General features: G+C 48.7%; 1 protein-coding gene across 1 annotated transcript in view; it reads right to left on the minus strand.

Annotated features, from left to right (window-relative positions):
• Window positions 1-19,977, minus strand: part of LOC135804565 (hemicentin-1-like) — a 20,098-nt gene extending 121 nt beyond the window's left edge. Inside the window, exons 1-13 of the mRNA XM_065318456.1 lie at window positions 19,811-19,977; window positions 17,827-17,901; window positions 17,426-17,522; window positions 16,862-17,097; window positions 15,545-16,061; window positions 14,622-14,876; window positions 11,969-12,256; window positions 11,121-11,396; window positions 9,184-9,252; window positions 7,375-7,599; window positions 2,296-2,475; window positions 1,160-1,498; window positions 1-581 (exon numbers count right to left, since the gene is read on the minus strand). The exon at window positions 1-581 is cut by the window's left edge and continues 121 nt beyond it. Coding sequence (XP_065174528.1) covers window positions 523-581; window positions 1,160-1,498; window positions 2,296-2,475; window positions 7,375-7,599; window positions 9,184-9,252; window positions 11,121-11,396; window positions 11,969-12,256; window positions 14,622-14,876; window positions 15,545-16,061; window positions 16,862-17,097; window positions 17,426-17,522; window positions 17,827-17,901; window positions 19,811-19,900 — 2,706 coding nt within the window. The 5' untranslated portion in view covers window positions 19,901-19,977 and the 3' untranslated portion in view covers window positions 1-522. The remainder of the gene's footprint in view (window positions 582-1,159; window positions 1,499-2,295; window positions 2,476-7,374; window positions 7,600-9,183; window positions 9,253-11,120; window positions 11,397-11,968; window positions 12,257-14,621; window positions 14,877-15,544; window positions 16,062-16,861; window positions 17,098-17,425; window positions 17,523-17,826; window positions 17,902-19,810) is intronic.
• Between the last annotated feature and the right edge of the window lie 1,677 nt (window positions 19,978-21,654).

Consider the following 21,654-nt stretch of genomic DNA (forward strand, 5'->3'; position numbering starts at 1 on the left):
TGTACTTGCCATTGCAATGTAGTATTATGACTACTCAGCAGCTCCAAAACACCAAGTATAAGCTAAGGCATAGCCACCACAGATACTGGCATATACTAGCACAGAACTCATGCAGCTCCGACCCTTATCGTAAAGTCACGTACAAACTTTGCTCACCCGTGCATATCAAAGGGCATGTGTGTCGTAACGTAAAACAGCAAATACTTCTAAGTATTGATAGGCTGGGGCAGAAAGACAATAATAATTATCATCACACAGCTAGATAAGTTACATGCACATGCAAGTCCAATTGTGTGAGATTGGAAGCTGTGCATGTGCAGGCCGGAGCAGCAAAATATACCCTGAAAGTGTGGGGCAGAACACAGAGCTACCCGTAGCAAGTGATACGGTCACGTGTATCAAGTACTCTTGAAGGAATACCTCTGAGTTTGTTAATTTATCATAATATAGCCGGTTGCAGCATTACTTCAAGCACAGGAAACTCCAGTGAGTGGCGAGATGAGTAGTGCGGTTCAGAGCTTCTTATGGTGCCGGGCAGGTTCCCAGTACATGCTGAATGACAGTTAGCTTTGCCTGGCAGTCTGTGCACACAATCCACAGAACAATTTCCTTTACAAATGGCTGTCATGTTCACTGGGACATACAGTCAACTTCGCTAATAACGAGTGCGGATATAACGACAATTCGCGAATAACGACAGAATTTCCATGCCCAGAGCAAAGTCCAATCCCACTGTAATACATATAATGAGACTTAGGTATAACGACACTTCGCAAATAAGGACACCTTTTTGATGCCCCGCCGCCGCGTGTCGTTATAAGCCAAGTTGACTGTACATGCCCTTTTTATCTTCAAATTTACAATGTAAACAGACAACAACAACAACAACAACAACAACAACAACAACAACAACAACAACAACAACAACAACAACTACAACAACAACAACTACTACAACAACAACAACTACAACAACAACGGCACTGACGATTGTTTTACACTCTCAGTGGCCTCCGAACACCATATTTAAGACACAGTGGGAAGCATTACAGTATACTTCTATTTTCTGTTACCCGGGGCATTGTGTATATCGGGGCATTGTGTATATCGGTATATGTTTCCAACTTTCCAGTGGTGTTGAATGTTGAGTTTCACTCACCCTTGGTCACTTCTTCCTGTACTGTCACGCTAGCATTGAGCCGGTCTGCCTCACTTTGAAGACCCTTAATCGTGACCAGCTGGGTGGCCATCTGCTGTTTAAAGCGAGCGTTCTCGTTCTGCATGACCGTCAGAGTTGCCACACCACTCTTCAACGTGTTGACATCGGCGCGCAAGGACGTGATGGTCAACAGGTGCTCCTCGACTTCATCGGTAAGCGTGCTGATCTCGTTGTCCTTGTCCTGGACAAGCTCTCTGAGAGCAACTACGTGCTGCTGCATTGCCACAATGGTGCGCTTGAGCTGCTGGGTTTGTACTTGGGATTCCCGCAGAGATACTCCTGTGAGAGAACATCATTGTGCACAGGAGAAGTGCATAGATGCATAAGATAAAGCTGACATGCATGATTTCCCCTTTGTCTACAGTACCAGGGAGCGCTAGATATGCTGGAAACGAGGCCTAACACCTGACACTTAGGCCACCTAGAATTAAGTCGTTGTTTCGGGTCACTTCACTCATCCGTATCAGGGTCGGTCGGTCGGGTTTATTTTTTATTTTATTTTTTATTTTAGTTGCGGGCATGTGCATACATGTACAATTGTGCACATCGAATAGCTTTTCTCCATCAAGCTAGTCGATCAAATCTGACTGTAGTCGATCCAGCGTAGCCATTGTCCCATCAGATCCAGGTCCCCTCCAGGACCAGATCTTGGCCTTGCTGGCAAATGAGTCTGACGAGCAGCTCTCACCGAAGTTCTTGAAAACTTCTGTCAATGAGCAACGCAGTGGCGGAGCTGATGCTGTTTCAGGACCGATTGCGAATCGGAGATAGAAGACAACGTCGTCACCAAGTGCTGCATCCTGTCAATTGGCTGCTTCTGAGGTCGATGTCTGGACTGCTATATATTTTGGGTCGCGTGTGTACATTGTCTACCTTGTACTGTAGTTGTAGTCATGCACATTTGCATGCACTAAAAAAAATTGCGGTCGGGTGAAAAAAGACGGTCGGTCGGGTGACCCGAAACAACGAATTAATTCTGGGTGGCCTTATGCATAAACAGTTGGAGCACTGAACAGTGGTGTTATCTTGGGTCAGTACCATAATATCACATTGAATGATCAGCCAAGAGGACTCACCGCAGCCCGCTGAGGAGTCAGTGGTGGGTGGAGGGGCCGGTAGTGGTGGTAGTTGCTTAATGACACAGCTGCCTGTACTGGATGTCCATGACCCCGCAATACAGTACACGGTGTTACTAGCCTGACCAGCCACCTGGTAGCCTCGGTCGCATGTTATCGTGGCACGGGTTGTGCAGGCAACTGCATGACACAGGCAGACAGACAAGCAGTCAAAACAGACAGATAATCTTGAACAATGCTGGTTTATACAATTCACACTTGACGTCAGTAGTTCATGGGGTCAGCAGTTCATGGGGTCAGCAGTTCATGGGGTCAGCAGTTCATGGGGTCATAACTGCTTTTGCATTTTCCATAGATCACTGATCTCCCAGAACTTTCTAACCCGGGCTCAAAACGCACATTGTTTCAGTAACCGTGGTATCGAGCAACCTCCCTAGATGCTATAACTCCTTGGTGAAAACTTAGAGTATGATCAGTCTATGAAAGTAGTTGAAAAAATACTACTCGATAGTCCCAGAAAGGCTGAGAGCGGTGTCCATATAAGGAAGATCCGGATAAAGGAGGGTGCAAAAAAATGAAAATGAATCATCATACTATCATCATACTATCATCATACTATCATCATACTATCATCATACTATCATCATACTATCATCATACCAACAGCAAAAAAGGCCTCTTTTACGGGCAAACAGAATACAATTGACAGTGGCATGGCGAATGATTAGAACACAACACCAAAAAATGAAAACAATTGTATGTGTGAAAAAACGCAAAAACGAGAAACAAAAAAAAACAAAAAACAAAAAAACACCAAAAACAAAAACAAACAAAAAACAAAAACCAGGAAAATACAAGGGCACTGTCCTGCCCACCATCGTCTCCAAAACCTCACAGCCGGCCCTCCGAGATTGCCAACTCTCGCAATGCATTCACAGGACGGTGATATGACGATCGAGCACCGCGGATGCACATGATCGCCGACCGCAACAATGCAAACGCCAGTCGACACCGGACATATGTAATTGTCTGGGCATACAACTTCGTGTCCCCACTCGAAATGAGGCCACACAGGCGCTTAACAAATCTGGAGCACTCTGGCGCACAACAACCGGCCGTGGTGAAAACTAGTGGAGTAAATGTCCCACGGTCCACATTGATGATGCGCTCAGCATACTGCAGCTTCTTCTTCCTCTCATGCTCCGCCAACAGTTTGTCGAGAGGTTTGGTGGCATAGGACGGAGCATCGGGATGAAAAACCCGGACATCCAGGAAAGCATTCTGTGCCCTGGTCCACAGCCCTCGAGCCCGGATATCAGCGCGAGCATCGTTGGCGGTGATAGTTGAGGCTGCCAGAAACACCTCTCCCGAAACCGGAGCAAGCTGAGGCTCGACAGCGACATCCGAGCAAACTTCAGTAAGTAAGTCGGCAAGAATATCGCGAACTTCATTGTGCCGAATGGTGGGGAAACCACCAGTAGGGCAACACATGGCATGGGCCGGACTAAACGGTTGGCCACAAGAGCAGGTAGTAGGCACATCAACCAATGCCCAGTCATACCGCGACGCCAACGCATCCCTGAAATCTCCCTTCGACAGATGATATCCGTGTTCTCTGATAGGCAGTGTGTTGAGCCAGCTAGAGACACCTCGGGAGGACAAATGCTCCAAACGACGCGACATATCCGCCGACGCCGACTGCCGCAGCTGGCGGGACTCAGCCTCACTTGCTGTGCCGCGTTGTCTGGCAAAATCCCTCTTGGCTGTCATAGCATCTTGCCGAACACGTTCCGGTGCTTGCTTGGTCCATGATGTGTTGTTCTGTTGCAGAATCTCACTAACCTGGGCTGCTGTCATTGCTCTGGAAGCGTCGCGCTCTGTCCCGCTCATGCTGTGAAAGTGTGGAATGGCCATTCCCCCGAAACGAGTCGGCAGCCTGAGCATCACCAAATCCTCCGTGGTGAATGCATCTCGACCAGTTGCAGCCGGCAAGAACTCAGTTTCGATTACCTTGTCCAACGCTGATACTGCGTCCTCCGGAATGGGAACCGTACGAAAGAGGTAGACCCAACGACCCCGCAGGCCATGAGTCAAAGCTGCATAAGCCGCGTGAGGCTCTGTGCTGGCAAACTTTGCTAATGTGCGTAGCTCCTTGCACCAATCATCAACCCTCTCCCTCACTTGGCTGGCAACATCATCAGGCTCCCCGATGTATGAGCCCAGATATTTAGTGCTGCCGGTGACAATGCGGACACCGGTGCCTTCAAACAGATGTGAAGCCTCCTCCTCCAATCCGGGCTTCACGAGAAGTAGGGTTTTGTCCGGATTGGTGAAATATCCATACAGGCGACCGTGTTCCTGGATTGTTGTCCACCAGTCTCGAATCGCTCTCATCCTGCCAGCACCACTGGAGTCATCCGCATACCAAATCTGCTTAACGGCGTCGTGTTGCTGCTGCAAATGCCGAATGATGGGGAGTGTGGCCAATGCATAAAATGCCATGGACAGCGGGTCTCCCTGGGTAGTACCCTCCTTTGACGAAATCTCCCCACCACCAGCGACAAACAGACGTGCCTCCGACTGATAGGAGTTTAGAAGAATGGTGGATAGTGCTGGACAGAGGCGCTGAACGTTATGCAGAGCTGCCTGTCGGTTTATGCTGTTGAATGCGTTACTGGCATCCACCAACAGCACTCCCTCAGTGGACGATTCGTTGTAAATGTCTTGCATGGCATGCACTGCTGCTTCAATGCCACCTGGTGATCCAGCGCATTTCTGAAGATGTCCGCAGGCTGCCTCCACGTCAGTGGAAGCAATGCGCAGAATAGCCTTCGATACTATCCGCCTAAGCACCTCGCCCACGCCAATAGGACGTACGCCAGGCTGCTTGTCAAGGGCAATCAGCCGGCAAGACAGAAACGGCACCAGGCCTTCAGCGGGAAGAACACGGGTAGCAAGAAGACGAGAGAGGTCAGCAATAGCCTGGCACAGACTGGTTGATGCCCCCTTAAAAGAGGAGCACATCCGCCGCCAACATGCTGAGTCCATCCCAGACGGACCTGCAGATCCCTCCGAGTGCATCGCCACGGATTTCAGAAACTCAGCAGTGAGGCCATCGAAACGTATGCCTTCAACACCGGGGGCATCCCCAGGCAGCATGGCTTCAGAAGGTGGTAGCCGAGCCTCCGGATGCTTGTCCAGTAATGCCTCTTTGACAGGAATAGAGGAACCATCCCGGAGAGGTACGGTATCGTTGATGTTCAGCACACCACCCGCTTCACCACGTCTGACTGGATCCAGGCATCTAAGTGCATCATGCACACGGCCCTGGCACATGAGGTTGGAGAAGTGGCGAGCCTCATCTTCCTCACCTCGCTTGCGGCCTCCCTTACGAGGCCGAAACAGCAAGTCTTGCAGGCAGCGGCCTTCGCTCATTAATGACGTCAAATTCCCCGCTTGCCACAATGCCATTCGCCGCTGCAAATGCAGAGTATTCTCCTTTGGTTTGCTATTGCTACGGGTTGACTGCAACATCAGGGAAGGAAGCACGGAGAACCGGTAGAGAGCGATGCAGTCAGTGCCAGCAGAGTCAGTGAACCGTCGAAGCTCTGCAACTAATAGATTGACAAAAGCCTTGCCAATGGACCCCGTCGGGATACGAAAGAACTGCTTCCGCCACTGAACGATCTCATCATAGCACGACGTTATGGAGAGTTGTCCCTGATCCTCTCGCCCGATGCCCTGCACTGGTAGTATCTCCTGTTCGTCTCCAGGAGTAGGAGCAAATCGAGAGTTGGCGCTTTCCCGAGCGGGACTAGACTCAGCATTGTCCTGGTTCACCGCCAAGTGTACTGGAGGCGCTGTAGGAACCAGCGGTGGCATGTCCTGGCTTTGTGTGTTGGCTGGTGAAGATGATGGTGCCGCTGCCAAAGACGCATCCCGGGCTCCAGCGCGAGTTCGACGTTGCGTGGAAATCTCACTTGGGTAAACTCTTCTCAACCATGCAGGGGGTTGATCGCGCCAATCCACGCTTGGGCGAAGGTCGGCGCCAGACCTAGTTGCGCTGTGTACAGGACCATCCCGACTGGCAGCCTGAGATGTACTGCCGTTGACAACTACACCATCCACCTGGCTGTTGGTAACGCGAGTTCCGGAACTACATGTAGCGTCGTCACCCACACCAGTGCTGTGGCCACAGGACGCCCCAGTCCCAACGCCTGGAGTGCTACTTCTGCAGGTTGATGGGTTGTTGCGACTCGGGTAGCAGTCAACACATGGGGTGTCAGCAGCCTTGCAAGCACATCGCTGACACTTCCCCGTGAGCTGGCACTGGCAGCAGGGCATTGCCGCTACTGGAAACAACAGTTGGAGACGCGATGTCGGCTCGACATGGAGGAGTATCATCATCCTGTCATCATCATACTATCATCATACTATCATCATACTATCATCATACTATCATCATACTATCATCATACTATCATCATACTATCATCATACTATCATCATACTATCATCATACTATCATCATCCTGTCATCATCATACTATCATCATACTATCATCATACTGTCATCATCATACTATCATCATACTATCATCATACTATCATCATACTATCATCATACTATCATCATACTATCATCATACTATCATCATACTGTCATCATACTATCATCATACTATCATCATACTGTCATCATACTATCATCATACTATCATCATACTGACGCAGTGTGCGGGTATTGCATTATGAATTGGTTGAGTAGATAGTTCCGGAATTAATTCCGTGTTCGATATTGTTTATTTTTTACATATTGTTTATTTTATTTTATTCGTGTTCGATATTGAATTTTAATTTTAATTTATTTATTTTTTACAAATATTGTTTTTATTCCATTTCACATTTTTCATTCGTGTTGGGTTTAACTACTCACTGTACTGATACATGGTGATGATTGTGCTTTGCTTTGCCCGTAAAAGAGGCCTTCCCTATCATCATACTATCATCATACTATCATCATACTATCATCATACTGTCATCATACTATCATTATACTGTTGAGGAATCCTCCCTGACCTGTTGTGTAGCGTACTCTGGCATTGGTAATGGCTGGCAAGTACTCGCAACCTCCCACCACAGTACTCGGTGCTGGAGGTGGTGTGGTGGCTGGCGGAGCAGTGACCATCACAAGGCACACTGGTGGGGCTGCCGATGACCAAGTACCCGAGACACAGTCCGATCGCGCACGTCCTGATAGCGTGTAGCCAGGCTGGCAAGAGAACTCTGCACGTGTACCACGGCCTGAAAACCGGCAACAGTAAGCACATTGCCACATTCAGAATACAGTACTTAGTGGATGGAAAGAGCAACATGTCGGCTACTGTAAAACCGGAAAGTCTAACGACCAAAAAGTTTAACGTTTTTTTGTAATTTTGGCATGATAGCGTGCAGAAAGTTTAACGATGGCTACCTGGCCACCCATCTGTATGCGCATCTTTACACAGACATCTAGCGATATCGGTTTTTGTCAAATAGCGAAAAATAATTGGTCGTTAAAGGGGAAGTTAAGGCAAAAATTAAAATTTCACCAGTTGTAGTCTTCGGGGTGCTGAGTCGAATGGTCGTGGTCCGAGGAAGCTGAGACGCTCCCTTCCTACTTGAATCCCAATCGAACTCGCGCACTTCCACCGAAACTGGGTGACTGCGCCCTACTAGATGGGGATTTGTATGCAAAATGTCACTAAAAGCGCCATTTCGTTCTTCTAAAAGCACGGATGACCGCGATTGGCCCATATGTTGTAGTCTTTTGGACGCTGAGTCGACTGGTTTTGGTCCGAAAAGGCTGCGATGCGGCGTTCCTCCTTTATTCCCAATCGAACATGGTTGAAGAAGCGGTCACGTGCTCCTGCGTACACCAGTCACCTGGTCACCGTGCCTGCAGGGTACAACTTACTAGCCTGTTTGACCTTTTTTGGGTGCAGTCCTGTCACTCGAGTTGAACTCCAGTTGAACCTTGGTGTGAAAGTTGTCACCTGCTGGCGTGGTGACCAGGTGATTTGGGCACCCAGGACCACGTGACCGCTTGTTCAACCATGTTCGATTGGGAATAAAGGAGGAACGCTGCATCGCAGCCTTTTCGGACCAAAACCAGTCGACTCAGCGTCCAAAAGACTACAACATATGGGCCAATCGCGGTCATCCGTGCTTTTATAAGAACGAAATGGCGCTTTTAGTGACATTTTGCATACAAATCCCCATCTAGTAGGGCGCAGTCACCCAGTTTCGGTGGAAGTGCGCGAGTTCGATTGGGATTCAAGTAGGAAGGGAGCGTCTCAGCTTCCTCGGACCAAGACCATTCGACTCAGCACCCCGAAGACTACAACTGGTGAAATTTTAATTTTTGCCTTAACTTCCCCTTTAAAACGTTAGACTTTGTGACTCGTTAGACTTTCCGGTTTTACAGTAAATTATAGAACTCCCTACGCTAAGCCAGGACCACCGGAAGCAGTATTCAATTAGTCCGGTCGTACCAAACCCTTTCATACATTGTGTTTGATATGCAGTGTGTGTGTGGGGGGGGGGGGGGGGCGATGATATAATACATTGTGTTTGATATGCAGTGTGTGTGTGTGGGGGGGGGGGGGGGCGATGATATAATACAATGTAATTACAACCTCCTTAGCAATAAACATGTGTTGGTGGCCACAAAGTTGGTCCGGTGATACGCTGAGCAACCGGACCAATTCCGGCGGGCCTGTAAGTGATGTAATGCCAGACACACCAGGTCAATACTGAACTATTCATGGCCACTACTCTAATAGCAATGGCAACAGTATCATTGAACACAGCACAAAACCCAGTGTTGCGAGATGTCCATAGCCTTACCAGATGCAGAATATCTCACAGCGCCATGTTGTACATTGCCATGCACGTCGCAACCTCCCAAGACGGTTTCTGCACACAGCATACATGCGCACAGAACTCAAGAAGTCACACATATTCTCTTGATTTTCGTGATATGGTTGGATCTTGGACGGTATGAATATTTTGCTCTAGAGCAAAGCTATGTTATTCATGGTGAGCAGTGGGGGTCTTTGTTGCGGCCATCTTTTATGTATGTCTTAGGTGGCCTGTCCTTCTGTTATGTATGTCTTAGGTAGCCTGTCCTTCTGCGTACAACACGGGACCAGCACGACTATCCTCTTTACCATAGCACTCCTTTTGGCTTTTAAGTCTTTTTTCTGTTCCTTACTTCTTATTCGGCAATATTTAGTTTCATGGGAGCAGGGGAGGGGAGGGAAGGGGGTAATGAACACATTTTTGCAGGGGAGGGGAGGGAAGGAGGTAATGAACACATTCTTGTAGGGGAGGGGAGGGAAGGAGGTAATGACCACATTCTTGCAGGGGAGGGGAGGGAAGGAGGTAATGAACACATTCTTGCAGGGGAGGGGAGGGAAGGAGGTAATGAACACATTCTTGCAGGGGAGGGGAGGGAAGGAGGTAATGAACACATTCTTGCAGGGGAGGGGAGGGAAGGAGGTAATGAACACATTCTTGCAGGGGAGGGGAGGGAAGGAGGTAATGAACACATTCTTGCAGGGGAGGGGAGGGAAGGAGGTAATGAACACATTCTTGCAGGGGAGGGGAGGGAAGGAGGTAATGAACACATTCTTGCAGGGGAGGGGAGGGAAGGAGGTAATGAACACATTCTTGCAGGGGAGGGGAGGGAAGGAGGTAATGAACACATTCTTGCAGGGGAGGGGAGGGAAGGAGGTAATGAACACATTCTTGCAGGGGAGGGGAGGGAAGGAGGTAATGAACACATTCTTGCAGGGGAGGGGAGGGAAGGAGGTAATGAACACATTCTTGCAGGGGAGGGGAGGGAAGGAGGTAATGAACACATTCTTGCAGGGGAGGGGAGGGAAGGAGGTAATGAACACATTCTTGCAGGGGAGGGGAGGGAAGGAGGTAATGAACACATTCTTGCAGGGGAGGGGAGGGAAGGAGGTAATGAACACATTCTTGCAGGGGAGGGGAGGGAAGGAGGTAATGAACACATTCTTGCAGGGGAGGGGAGGGAAGGAGGTAATGAACACATTCTTGCAGGGGAGGGGAGGGAAGGAGGTAATGAACACATTCTTGCAGGGGAGGGGAGGGAAGGAGGTAATGAACACATTCTTGCAGGGGAGGGGAGGGAAGGAGGTAATGAACACATTTTCTTGCTGTTCCGCATCTGCATGTATTAGGTCAGGTATAGAAGCGTTGATGTAGTGATGATGTAGTGATGAGTCATCACATAAGCTCTACTGCTCGTGTGTGCTTCAAAAATTGATAGGGTAACAGCTTGTGCACACACACACACACACACACACACACACACACACACACACATGCACACACACACACACACACACACACACACCATGTACCATACACACACACACACACACACACACACACACACACACACACACACACACACACACACAGATATACACACCAAACGTCGGAGCATGGCTGAAGGGATGGGCAGTTAGGGCTTACCAAGGCTTCCACCATACATGAATTATTGATAGTGAACATAGAGCCTACTTCAATAGTAACCTAAGACCGTCCACATTAACTCATTCCCGTACAAGAGGCATACGTATGTACATTATTAACTCATTTCCGTACAAAAGGCATACGTATGTACATTATTAACTCCTTCCCGTACAAGAGGCATACGTATGTACATTATTAACTCATTCCTGTACAAGATGCATACGTATGCACATTATTAACTCCTTCCCGTACAAGAGGCATAGTACATTTTTACTCACCCCGTTGCTGTGCTGCTCCGGTCACCGATCCCAGGAATGTGTGAAACGTTGATGTCACTGTGAACGACCATGTGCCACGCTGGGTCACACAGGTATACACACCGGCTCGATCAGACAACGGTCGGCGACAGGACCGGAGCGTGTCCGGCCGGAGAATCGTGTACTCAGGTCCAGAAGACAACTGTGTGTTGTTGTGATGCCACTCCAGCACTGGCGAGTCCGGGCAGCGCAACTCTGAGCAGACATTGCAGTCTTCTTCAGGTATGCCAGGGTTGTCTGCAAGAAGAATGGGGTGCAAAGCAAGACTTAATTGCCTGACGAGCATGAAATTCCTCGTCAAGTGTAAGACTATTTCGCGGCAAGTCATCTCCTTCCTAGGTTTTATATTGGGCAATAACTCCAAACACACATCTAGGACTAGCTGCCAAAATATCGAACTGGCTAGAGAGCCAGCGGGAGTGGCAGATGTTTGGATTTGTTTTTCTTAATGTCAACACAACATAGTGTTGTGTAGTCGCCAACTAACCATGGCCGGTACTGCATCACAACATAAAAAATTAATGTAACATAGTTCAACAACAGTGCCGTTTCGGAAAATACTAGGCTAGATGAGCTTCCCCGCTGCGTTCGTTGGTGTGTGAAGTCTCCGCATGCAGCATGGCATCATGCAAATCTTGCATTAACCCAATTGCACAATGTCCATGTGTCAGATGTCCATGCTAAATGCATTTCAATCAAAATTACTTTAAATTAGAAATGAGAAATGTTGGGAAATGACTCATGTGGACAAGTACACAGAACGTGACTACATTTCCAGCCATTCCCTAGAGGAACTTGTAATAGCTTACCCTGCACAGTCATGTGGACAGCTACGTAAGTCCGCTGTCCTGACGCCGTTGCCGGAAAGCACGTGTAGACGCCTTCGTCGCTCCTGACAACGGTCCTGAACGTCAGCACCTCTCCACGCGTGCCGCTGATACCGAGACGGTGGTCGGCGGCCAGCGTTCTGCCGTCTTTAGCCCAGGTGACGGGAACCTGCAGGCCATCCAGTTGAACCGAGCACCGCACCGTCACCTCGGCACAGCGCACTGCCGTGAAACGATTGGTGACTGGAACTTGAGCAATCGCCACCGGACCTAGTGACGGGAACCGAGTGGAACATGTCAGAAGATATGAGTTTCCATACTGTAATGCTGTTCTTTACACATACAACTGCACCAGTGGCTCAGCAGCTACCTCAGTGAACGCTACCTTCAAGTGGTCATTTGTGGCCAGACATCCTCAAGCCAGAGGCTCCCAATTCAGGCTGGAGTCCCCCAGGGCAGTATTCTGGGTCCGACTCTCTTCCTCATGTACGTGAACGACTGCGAGGACCACGTACCAGCCGGTGCTGACCTAGCCTCGTTCGCAGACGACACTACGCTGTATGCCAACATCACCCCCACCACCCAAGAAGATACCACCCAAGCCCTCCAGCTAGCAGTCAACAACATCTCCCGCTGGGGTTAAGAATGGAAAATAAAATTTGAACCAGCCAAATCCCAGGCACTGACCGTCAGTTTCCACCGCACCCAATGGGACATGCCACCGATTGACTTCAACGGATCAAATGTGACGGAACAGGAGGAGCTCAAAATCTTGGGCATCAGTTTCGATGGTCAGCTTACCTTCCGGCGCCACCTTCGCACCGTAGCCCTCCGGGCAACACAGCGACTTGGTGCTTTGCGTAAGGCTTTCCACTTCCTAGACGTGCCCGGTCGCATCCAAGCCTACAATGCTTTTGTGCGCCCAGGGATGGAGTACTGCCCTATTGTCTGGATGGGAGCGGCCCCATCCCATCTTGCAAGACTCGACCGTGTGCAAGCCCGGGCCATCCGTGCCATCGCCCCAATGTGTTGGCTGCCGAGTCTTGCTCTTCGTCGGATGGTTGCAGCACTTTGCCTCCTGTACAAGATGCATTGTCCGGATGCGCATCCCCTTCTACAGAGGATGCTGCCACCCCAGCAGCCCCAACACCGAACAGTCCACTCCACCCGTAGTACATTCCAGAGATGTAATACTCACGCACACCAACTGGCCAATGAACTTCCAGTCCGTTCCCGAAACAACCTGTGTCGAGCCTACCCTCACGCAGTTGTCCCCGTCTGGAACCAGCTGCCCGCCGGAGTCTTCTCTGGTCCTTTCTGCACCAAGAACTTGCAACACTTCAAAGTTGCAGCCAACCGCTATTTGAAGACCAACGACTGGTCGTGGGCACATGACCACCTCTGATCATCAGCATCATATCTGCCTCACCCCATGACTTCCAAATTCCGCTCCACATACTATTCCCAATAACGTCTGTTCTTCTTTTCTCTCCTTCTCCTCCTAGCACTGTCTGTGTTATCATTCCCCTCCTTCTAATGTACTGTCTCTCCTCCTAACATTTCGTATCATGTACCTGTCACTCCTTTCATTTTTCTTCTTTTTTTTGGTGCGTTTTATGTCCCCATGACGTCGAGACCTCAGGTCGGCTGAGGGCAAAAAGCCTCACCATCACTATGCTCCCACTATGCAATTTCTCGTCTTTGCCTTTGAGCTGTGATCATTGTAAAAAAATAAATAAATAAAAAATACATAATCACCAGTCATGCTACCAAAATGTACCAACTGAAGTTCACGTCACAGCGTTCATAAAAGTCGACGCTGCATTTGTTCTTGCCGATGAGCGTGCTGCAAAGTCACCGACGTCTATTCATTTGTTGCCACTCCTACTCAGTGGCACTAGATTGGCCTGGCTAGATTACTGTTTTGAAGGAAGTCATGGGGAAACCCCCTCCCCAAGGCTAGTATGATCAATAACACGTATGGCTTGTATAGCTACCTCAAAGTCAAGGTGATCCGCACACTCAGACTGACTGACAAGTCAAGGTGATCCACACACTCATGATACCTCAAAGTCAAGGTGATCCACACACTGACAAGTCAAGGTGATCCGCACACTCATGATACGGTAATTCGTGCATACTCAATAAAACTCAGCGGCGAATCCAGGAGGGGTTCCAGGGGCTCTGCAGACCCCCCTAAATTTTGTAAATGTACTTCTGGCAACCATATGCATGTCCGTGTACATGTATCAGCTATTCAGTTTTGACTATACTGGACCCCCCCCCCCCCCCTCCTGTAGAGATCGCTGGATCTGAAACTGAAAAAAAGTATCGGTATAGTTTTACCAAGAGTTGTTACTAAGTTCATACTTGGTTACAAGTATAATATCCAGCGAGTGTGTATTCGGTATAATGCATGTACTCATCTATGCATGTACTCTTCTATTTGATTTTGCAAGTACGAACAGGTCACACACCCACTTACATGAGAGCAAACTGGCAAGAAAACTGGATTAAATCGGAGGTTGGAAATCTGCCCTGGACCATTTGCACGAGTGCTGGCATACTAGAACACGTACTGCTATCTCAAAAACACATGTGAAACAGTATGGCTGTTTGACTATCTAGTTCTTACTTCTCAGGAGCGATGCATCATATGCAGTTGCTGAAAGCGTGGAGAATCGCCGATTCAAGCGGTCGACACCCGAGATTTCCAAGCGGAATGTTTCTCTTGGAAGGCGATAGCGACCGACACTGAATTTGCCATCCGAGGAGGTGACGACTGAGTTTAGCGAGCGCTCATTCAGGATTCGTCCATCTGGGGAGATGAAGCGCAGGCGGGTGATTCGGACTCCCGGTTGGCTTTGAAAATGAAAATGCGTCACGTCAGCTGGGTATACGGATACGGAAGAGGACAAGCACACAATAGGCAGAATGATTAGGGTGTTAGTTGTCCAGGCGATACCAACCCTTCACCTCAGCATAATCCACGCAATGCTTTGGTGAATGATTAGCCAATAGGCATGAACGGCATTTTCTCGAGTATAAGGCGCACTCTAAAACCAAGTAAGTCACCCAAAACAGGCCGGTGCGCTTATATTATGATGGTCAAAATTAAGTTAATTGTGATAAACAGGGTAGATGTCTGTATTTTGTGACAACAAAATTGGGTGTGACTTATACTCTGGAAAATACGGTACATGTAGTAACTGCACTGGCGAGCTTAAAGTAGCCCGGTTTTAGAAAGATCAGGCTTATTCACGCACAAAGCCTACAATGACCGGGCTTCTATTCAAATCAGGTACACGCATTGTGAGCACAAGCCGCATACTTACATACCGAAAGCCCAGCCTAAAGGCGCCAGGCTTGCATTCAAACAAGGCTCCATTCAATCGAAGATTTACGCAAGGCAAACACTGCAGTGTCGATGGATTCCAAGTAATAACATGCATCATGAACGAACAGTTGCCTGAAGATTGCCACAGACATGAACCTGTGAGTTACACCTACTGCCTGAGTGGTTTAGTGTGTCTTCTATGCGTGCATAAGGAACCATACCTGTAGGGACTCTGGACACTGTCTCACGTCTTCGAGCGGAAAATCCACAGATGACCGCTGAAGCCTGATTGCAGCCAACTGAAACAACACTGACCGAGCATCTGGACGAGTGCATGATGAGTATTGTTCCTCCGCCACTGGTCGGGTTGCTAGTCGTGAGCAGTAGCCCATTGGGCAAGTTGACAGTCGACACAGGTCCGCGGTTGGCCGAACTGCCGTGCATGAGCTGGGCAAACGGTCGGCCGCTCTGGCAGCTCACCTGTGCGGTGAGCGTATCCGTATTGGCGGGTATGATGAAGGACTTGGACCATCGGTTTGGCCTGCTCTCCGACAATACCAGAGGGTTTGATCGGCATGACAGGGAGCCCTCTCCGACCAGGATGAACCGGAGCAGCTCGGGAATGTCGACTTCGCGGAGCATGGACACCTGACCACCAGAGGTGGATGCTATCGTGTCATACGCGAGGTAGCCAGGGCTGCGAGTGTCACCACACGTTTTACTCAGGAGAAAGAAAACCTATGAGAAAGCAGAAAATCAAAGTGAATGCAATCACAGGAATTTAGAAATGGGAGTGAGTTTGCAGCACACTGGCATGCAAGTGCAAACTACTCCAACAGCAAAGATGGTGCATGCCCTTGACATTGGGCGATATAATGTTCCCAACCAGGAAGAGTTCCATTCCTCTGACACCTACATTACAGATAAGGTCACATGTTTTTAGTGTTTCCAAGTTTCAGTAGTGGTATACATTGATAATGGTGACTTAGTCGGAGGGAAACATATTAGGACACGAAGAGTTATTACCATGACTGATTTGAGAAGTAATGGTGCGAAAGGCCTTACCCTGAGATTTACAACTGGCTTCATCTCTTCGTGTGCTAATGAATTGATAGCAACTTAAAAATAAAATGAAACAGCAAAATCTCACTGGGGAGCAAGTTTGTGTCTTAGCAGGGGATGTGACAGATTATAGCGACCTTGCCCACCCAAGAAGCTGTGATTGCCTGATCATAGAGTTTGTAACTGCCCAGCATCCCCACATGGTTCAGGTTCATCCTCTCAGAACAGGCCCTTCCTGACATGTGTTTCCGACTCACCGGTCTAGGCCCCCAAAAAAACAATAATAAAATCACGGTTCGCGCTCGACTCGGCTGGAGGTCGAGTTGTCCGCCGCATCCATAGGGACGCCACCACCCTCTGTTGATCAAGGTGCAGATGCAGCTCCTAAAGTGGTGGGAGGTTAGTAGATCAGACCCACCACAGAGTGGTCAAAGACCGAAAATCCCAGGCCCAAAGCTCTCCCACAAGCGTCTCACCTTCAACCTCTTCCGGCGAATCTCAGAGAGTACGGAGCCGAGTTTGTCCACATCCTTGGCACCAGCATCGGTAAACACTACGATGACCGAGTCCGGACTTGACTCTTGTATGGCCAATGATAAGCCGCTCAGCGAGAGCTCGTTGCAGTCTCCGCCGCCCGTAACACGGCCTGGCCATCTGCATACCTCTTGGCCCAATGCCCGGGCTGTTGCTAGTCTCTTAGCAGGGCCATACGCTGCCGATGAATAGTACAGGGAGAGAGAAAAAAAACAGAAGTCAAGCCTGATGGAGCATAGCACCGTATTGCAGCACATGCCTTGCTTTGCTAGCATTACTTGCTAGCCACATTTTATGATGTGCAATCAGCATAATTATTTCGATATGGAATGATGCACTGCAAAGAGATAACACGATACTATTGACCTCTGGCCGAATATAGGACCTCTACTTTCCTCTTTGCTGGCACGTGCTAGAATTGTGTGCCTGGTGTACAGCGAGCATGGAATCCTGAATAACAACATTGTCATCCTGTTCCAGTGTATGCATGAGACTAGCAAACGTACGAGTTAGATTTCCACCAACGTCATTGAACGGAACGAAGAGAAAGTCGTTGAAACGCTCTGCAACAGATGCCGCCAAAAGGTTCATGAAGTCGCAAACCTGGGGAAGAAAACAAACGACAAGAGTCATCCATTCGTACATACAGAGAGATACATTTGAAGAAGGGCAATAGTAACTTAGTAAGCCTATTTTGCAGCAGTCTATTTTATGCTTTAGAATACTGACTGAGAGAATGACTTTTAGACGGAACGTGACAAGGAAATCGTGTCACGCACACATGCATACACCCCCACTCCCACTCCCACCCCACGCACACAGATATTGACAATCATGTGTGGTTTAATGGAAGCCAAACAGCATCATACCATCTCGGATGAAGCAACACGGCCGCGGATTAGCTCACCTCGGCTATGTCGTCTCCCATGCTGTACGTCGTATCGATGACTGTGGCGAATGTGCTGGTAGCGCTTACACATGACTGTAAAGCAAAATTCACATCAAGCAAGCTTATGCAGTTACAAACTGGTGAACTGTTACACACTATCAATTGAATACATTCTTTGCCACATTTTAATTCCGGGTGATGTTACTGCCTCTAATGGCATGCATATGCTTAGGGGTTATCTCATAATGCTGGAATCCCCCACCCACCACCAACCATGTTCACTATACCAGTATGTTACCCCAACCACCTCCTCCACTGACTGCCCACACTTTAATTAAGCCTCTTCCACAGTATCGAAGGCATAGGCCAGTTAGGGGGGAGAGCTATCACAGGGATGAAGAACAAAAGATCCGCATTTCTACTAGTAAATTTGTTATTATTATTATTATTATTTATTACTTGCACGTACGCATTGGTGTCAACCATGCAAGCATGATCCACAACTTCGCTTATGCTGAACATGATAAACAGGACTATGACAGGGGAAAAAATGAGCTAGAACGAAGATGGAAGGTGACCAATCCTGCCTGCAGATGGACTATGGCCGAGTCTGTGTACAAGTAACTCAGACACAGGAGAGGGGGGGGGGGGGGGTGGAGAACCGTGGATGTTCCACGAGTAACACTGCTGCAAGAACGACTACAAGCCTGTTTAGCACGTCCTGTCACTCGAATTGAGCCTTGGTGTGAAAGTTGTAGCCTGCAGGCACGGTGACCGGGTGACTGGTGTATGCATCAGCACGTGACCGCTTACTCAACCGTGTTCGATTGGGAATAAGGGCCAAAAGCTGCATCGCAGCCTTCTTGGATCAAAACCAGTCGACTCAGCATCCAAAAGACTACAATTATATGTGCCAATTTCGTTCATCCGTGCTTTTATAAGAATAAAATAGCTATTTTACGGACATGTTGCATATAAATCCCCATCTAGTAGGGCGCAGTCACCCAGTTTCGGTGGAAGTGGTGAGTTGAATTCGGAATAAAGGAGGAAGGGAGCGTCTCAGCTTCCTCAAACCAAGACCCATTCGACTCAGCACCCTGGAGACTTCGAGTCGTGGCGTTTTGATTCTAGACCATACTTCCCCTTTAACGGAAAGTTGCCCTGGGCGCCAACTTTAGTAACGGAAAGCTTCCCTGGACCCCAACTGAACGGAAAGCTGCCCTGGATCTCAGCTTAGCGGCAAGCTTCCGCGGGTTGGATTTTACCTGGCACCACTGCATATAACTATGTAGAGTGTTGCGTTGCACTGCTGGATCTCAGACTAGCTGCAAGCTTAGATTTCAGTCACCAGTGTTGGATTTCTTTCAGCACCACTCAGCACCACTGTAGTGAAGGTCACAATACGGTGTGTGACGGTGTAACAAAGCCAGTTGCTAGATCTACAGTGTCGCAATGTTACTAGTCATGGCCGTTGCATAGGACTCCGTGTCATTTTAAAATACTATGACTTGACCCAGGGGTGTCGGACACGGTACGGTCACTCCGGTATTGACCGTACCACTTTTTGCCCCAGGTACCCCGTGAATCAATAAAATACACTGATCTGGACTCTAAATTTCCAAAATTTTCGGCTCCGCCATCCCTCCCCCACGAGTAAACTGTACTTCAGATAACTGACCGTACCACACTAAAATACCTTCCGACGCCCCTGTGAACAATGTACCTCTGGTGTGAAAAACGTACTCTAGGAGGCAAAAATCTGTATTTTATACAATCTGACGTGCTATACTGTATAATAATAATACAACTTGAGGTAAAATGGCGGGGAAAGGATATGAGGGACCTGGGTCCTCAAAAGGGTACCATGATACTATATTCGATGCAAAAGTATGATCATCCAGAGTAGTGCTTCATACATTCACTGAGTCTGTACAATGTACAACTACAAGTGCAGACAGTGGGCCGTGAAGATCTATCGCCGGTGCTACGCGGCATGGCTTACCTCATTCGCCCGGACATCCTGCACCTGCAACACACAGCAGCCTGCCAGCATTATGAGCCCCAGCCAGCGGCAGACTCGCTCTGGAAGCATTTTCGCTTGTTGTGTTTGAAACACTGTTTCCGCTCTCTGCGCATCTTGCAGTGAACTATGAGTTCGGATTCGGATTCGCCATTATTTATTCACCAATCCTCGGTCCATTCCTCTACAGTGCCATGCGCTGGCGATCCCTGGAGATCAACTTGGCCTTTCGCCCGTGCGCCACGGCCCGTTCTCGGACAATCCGAGGAAGAATGCTCGAACAGTTCATGTAACTGACAGTTTGCTTGCTCCATTGTGACGGCCCAACGCCTAAACGTGCAATGAATGAAGATGAGATAGCCAGCTCCTACTTGTGACTGTGTGGTCGTGCGGGGTTTCATTTACACTGGTTACTATACTGCTGGTTATAAATGTCAAGCTGCTGATAATCCGACGACGCCAACGCTAATCTAGACCGCCAACAAATAGCATCACAGGGAGTCGTATAAACGACTCCCTGGTCTATAACCATTCTGCGCTGAGTCTGCGGTCACTACATCATGTAGAGGTGAACGCGTGGGTCTTCACAGCTAACACCAGCGTGTCAAGATAACCCTGTGTGTTACCGCCTGCACAGCAGAGCGAGCGAGCTTGTAGGATCAGGAGGCCCACGGAGAAGAAGGTTATCATGGTTATTGGCCAGTTTTGGCAAAGGTTGAAACGCTGACCTGTGCACAGTCACACCAGGGTGTGACGGCCTATGCTCGGTGGGGTAAAGTGCGGCCTGTGACAGATTCCCCAAACAGCCCGTGGCAGGTCTATCACACTGACTTACACGTCCGTCACAGGCTGGACAAGCACGTCAATCGTCATGTCGCATGGGGACACGAATCGAGAGTCGATGCTGACCATAGCCCTTCTTGCTGTATAGGATCAGCTCAGGGAGTGGCTTTCTTGCAGGTTTGCGAATGGACGGTTCGATGGACTTCTCGTGTGCTCTGGATGGCAGTCGTGAGTTAGTCAAGTGAGAATTCAAGTCGGCAGGAAAAGCGCGAGCTCCCAATGTAGGGAGCAACACACAATCCCCCAGGTATCGCCGAAGTCGCACCAACCTCTTCTTCACTGTATAGGATAAGTACTCTAATGTCATGATTATGCACCAGCCCGATCTATAATAATAGCCGATCAAAGAGATCAAATACATGTCTAAATAGTCGTGACCTGTCACAATGCCTATTGACTATTGTATGGTGAATACTGATCTACATCAGTATATGACTGTATTGTCTTTATCCATTCATACCGGTATACATGTACGTGTATTCGATGCCATAATAATTGTCTGTACAAAGACCAAGTCAAATTCACTTGACCGGCTTATCTAGAATATGTGTTACGGCCTTGTAAACGGACAACCCACACTGCACGCATTCACTGGGCCACAGACTCAGTGCCCCTGGACCTTGACAAGACCGCAAAGAGTTCGAGAGCACTACCGTGAATCATGATTATTTTCGCGTCTGAGTGCAGAAGCTGACCTTTTCTCCCAGGTCAGCCTGGTACCAAAGTTACTTTCTCCCCCCCCCCCCCCCCCCCCAAGCATGGATTAGGTAGCAGACGAGAGTCTACCCGTAAGTGACCCTGATGGCATCCGTCTTCAATGTGGCCCTTTGTGGGTGCCAGACCGTTAAACAACACTGCAAGGAAATGAAACTATTACTTGGCACACAGTGACACAGGCTCCAAAAATCTGATTTTCAGTCATCAGTTTCGTATTGCCTGTCTGTATGGTCTGCAAAGTGTTGAAGTGTACATGACTGTATTTG

Source organism: Sycon ciliatum, chromosome 1 (genome assembly GCF_964019385.1).
Source record: "Sycon ciliatum chromosome 1, ocSycCili1.1, whole genome shotgun sequence".
Lineage (NCBI taxonomy): Eukaryota > Metazoa > Porifera > Calcarea > Leucosolenida > Sycettidae > Sycon > Sycon ciliatum.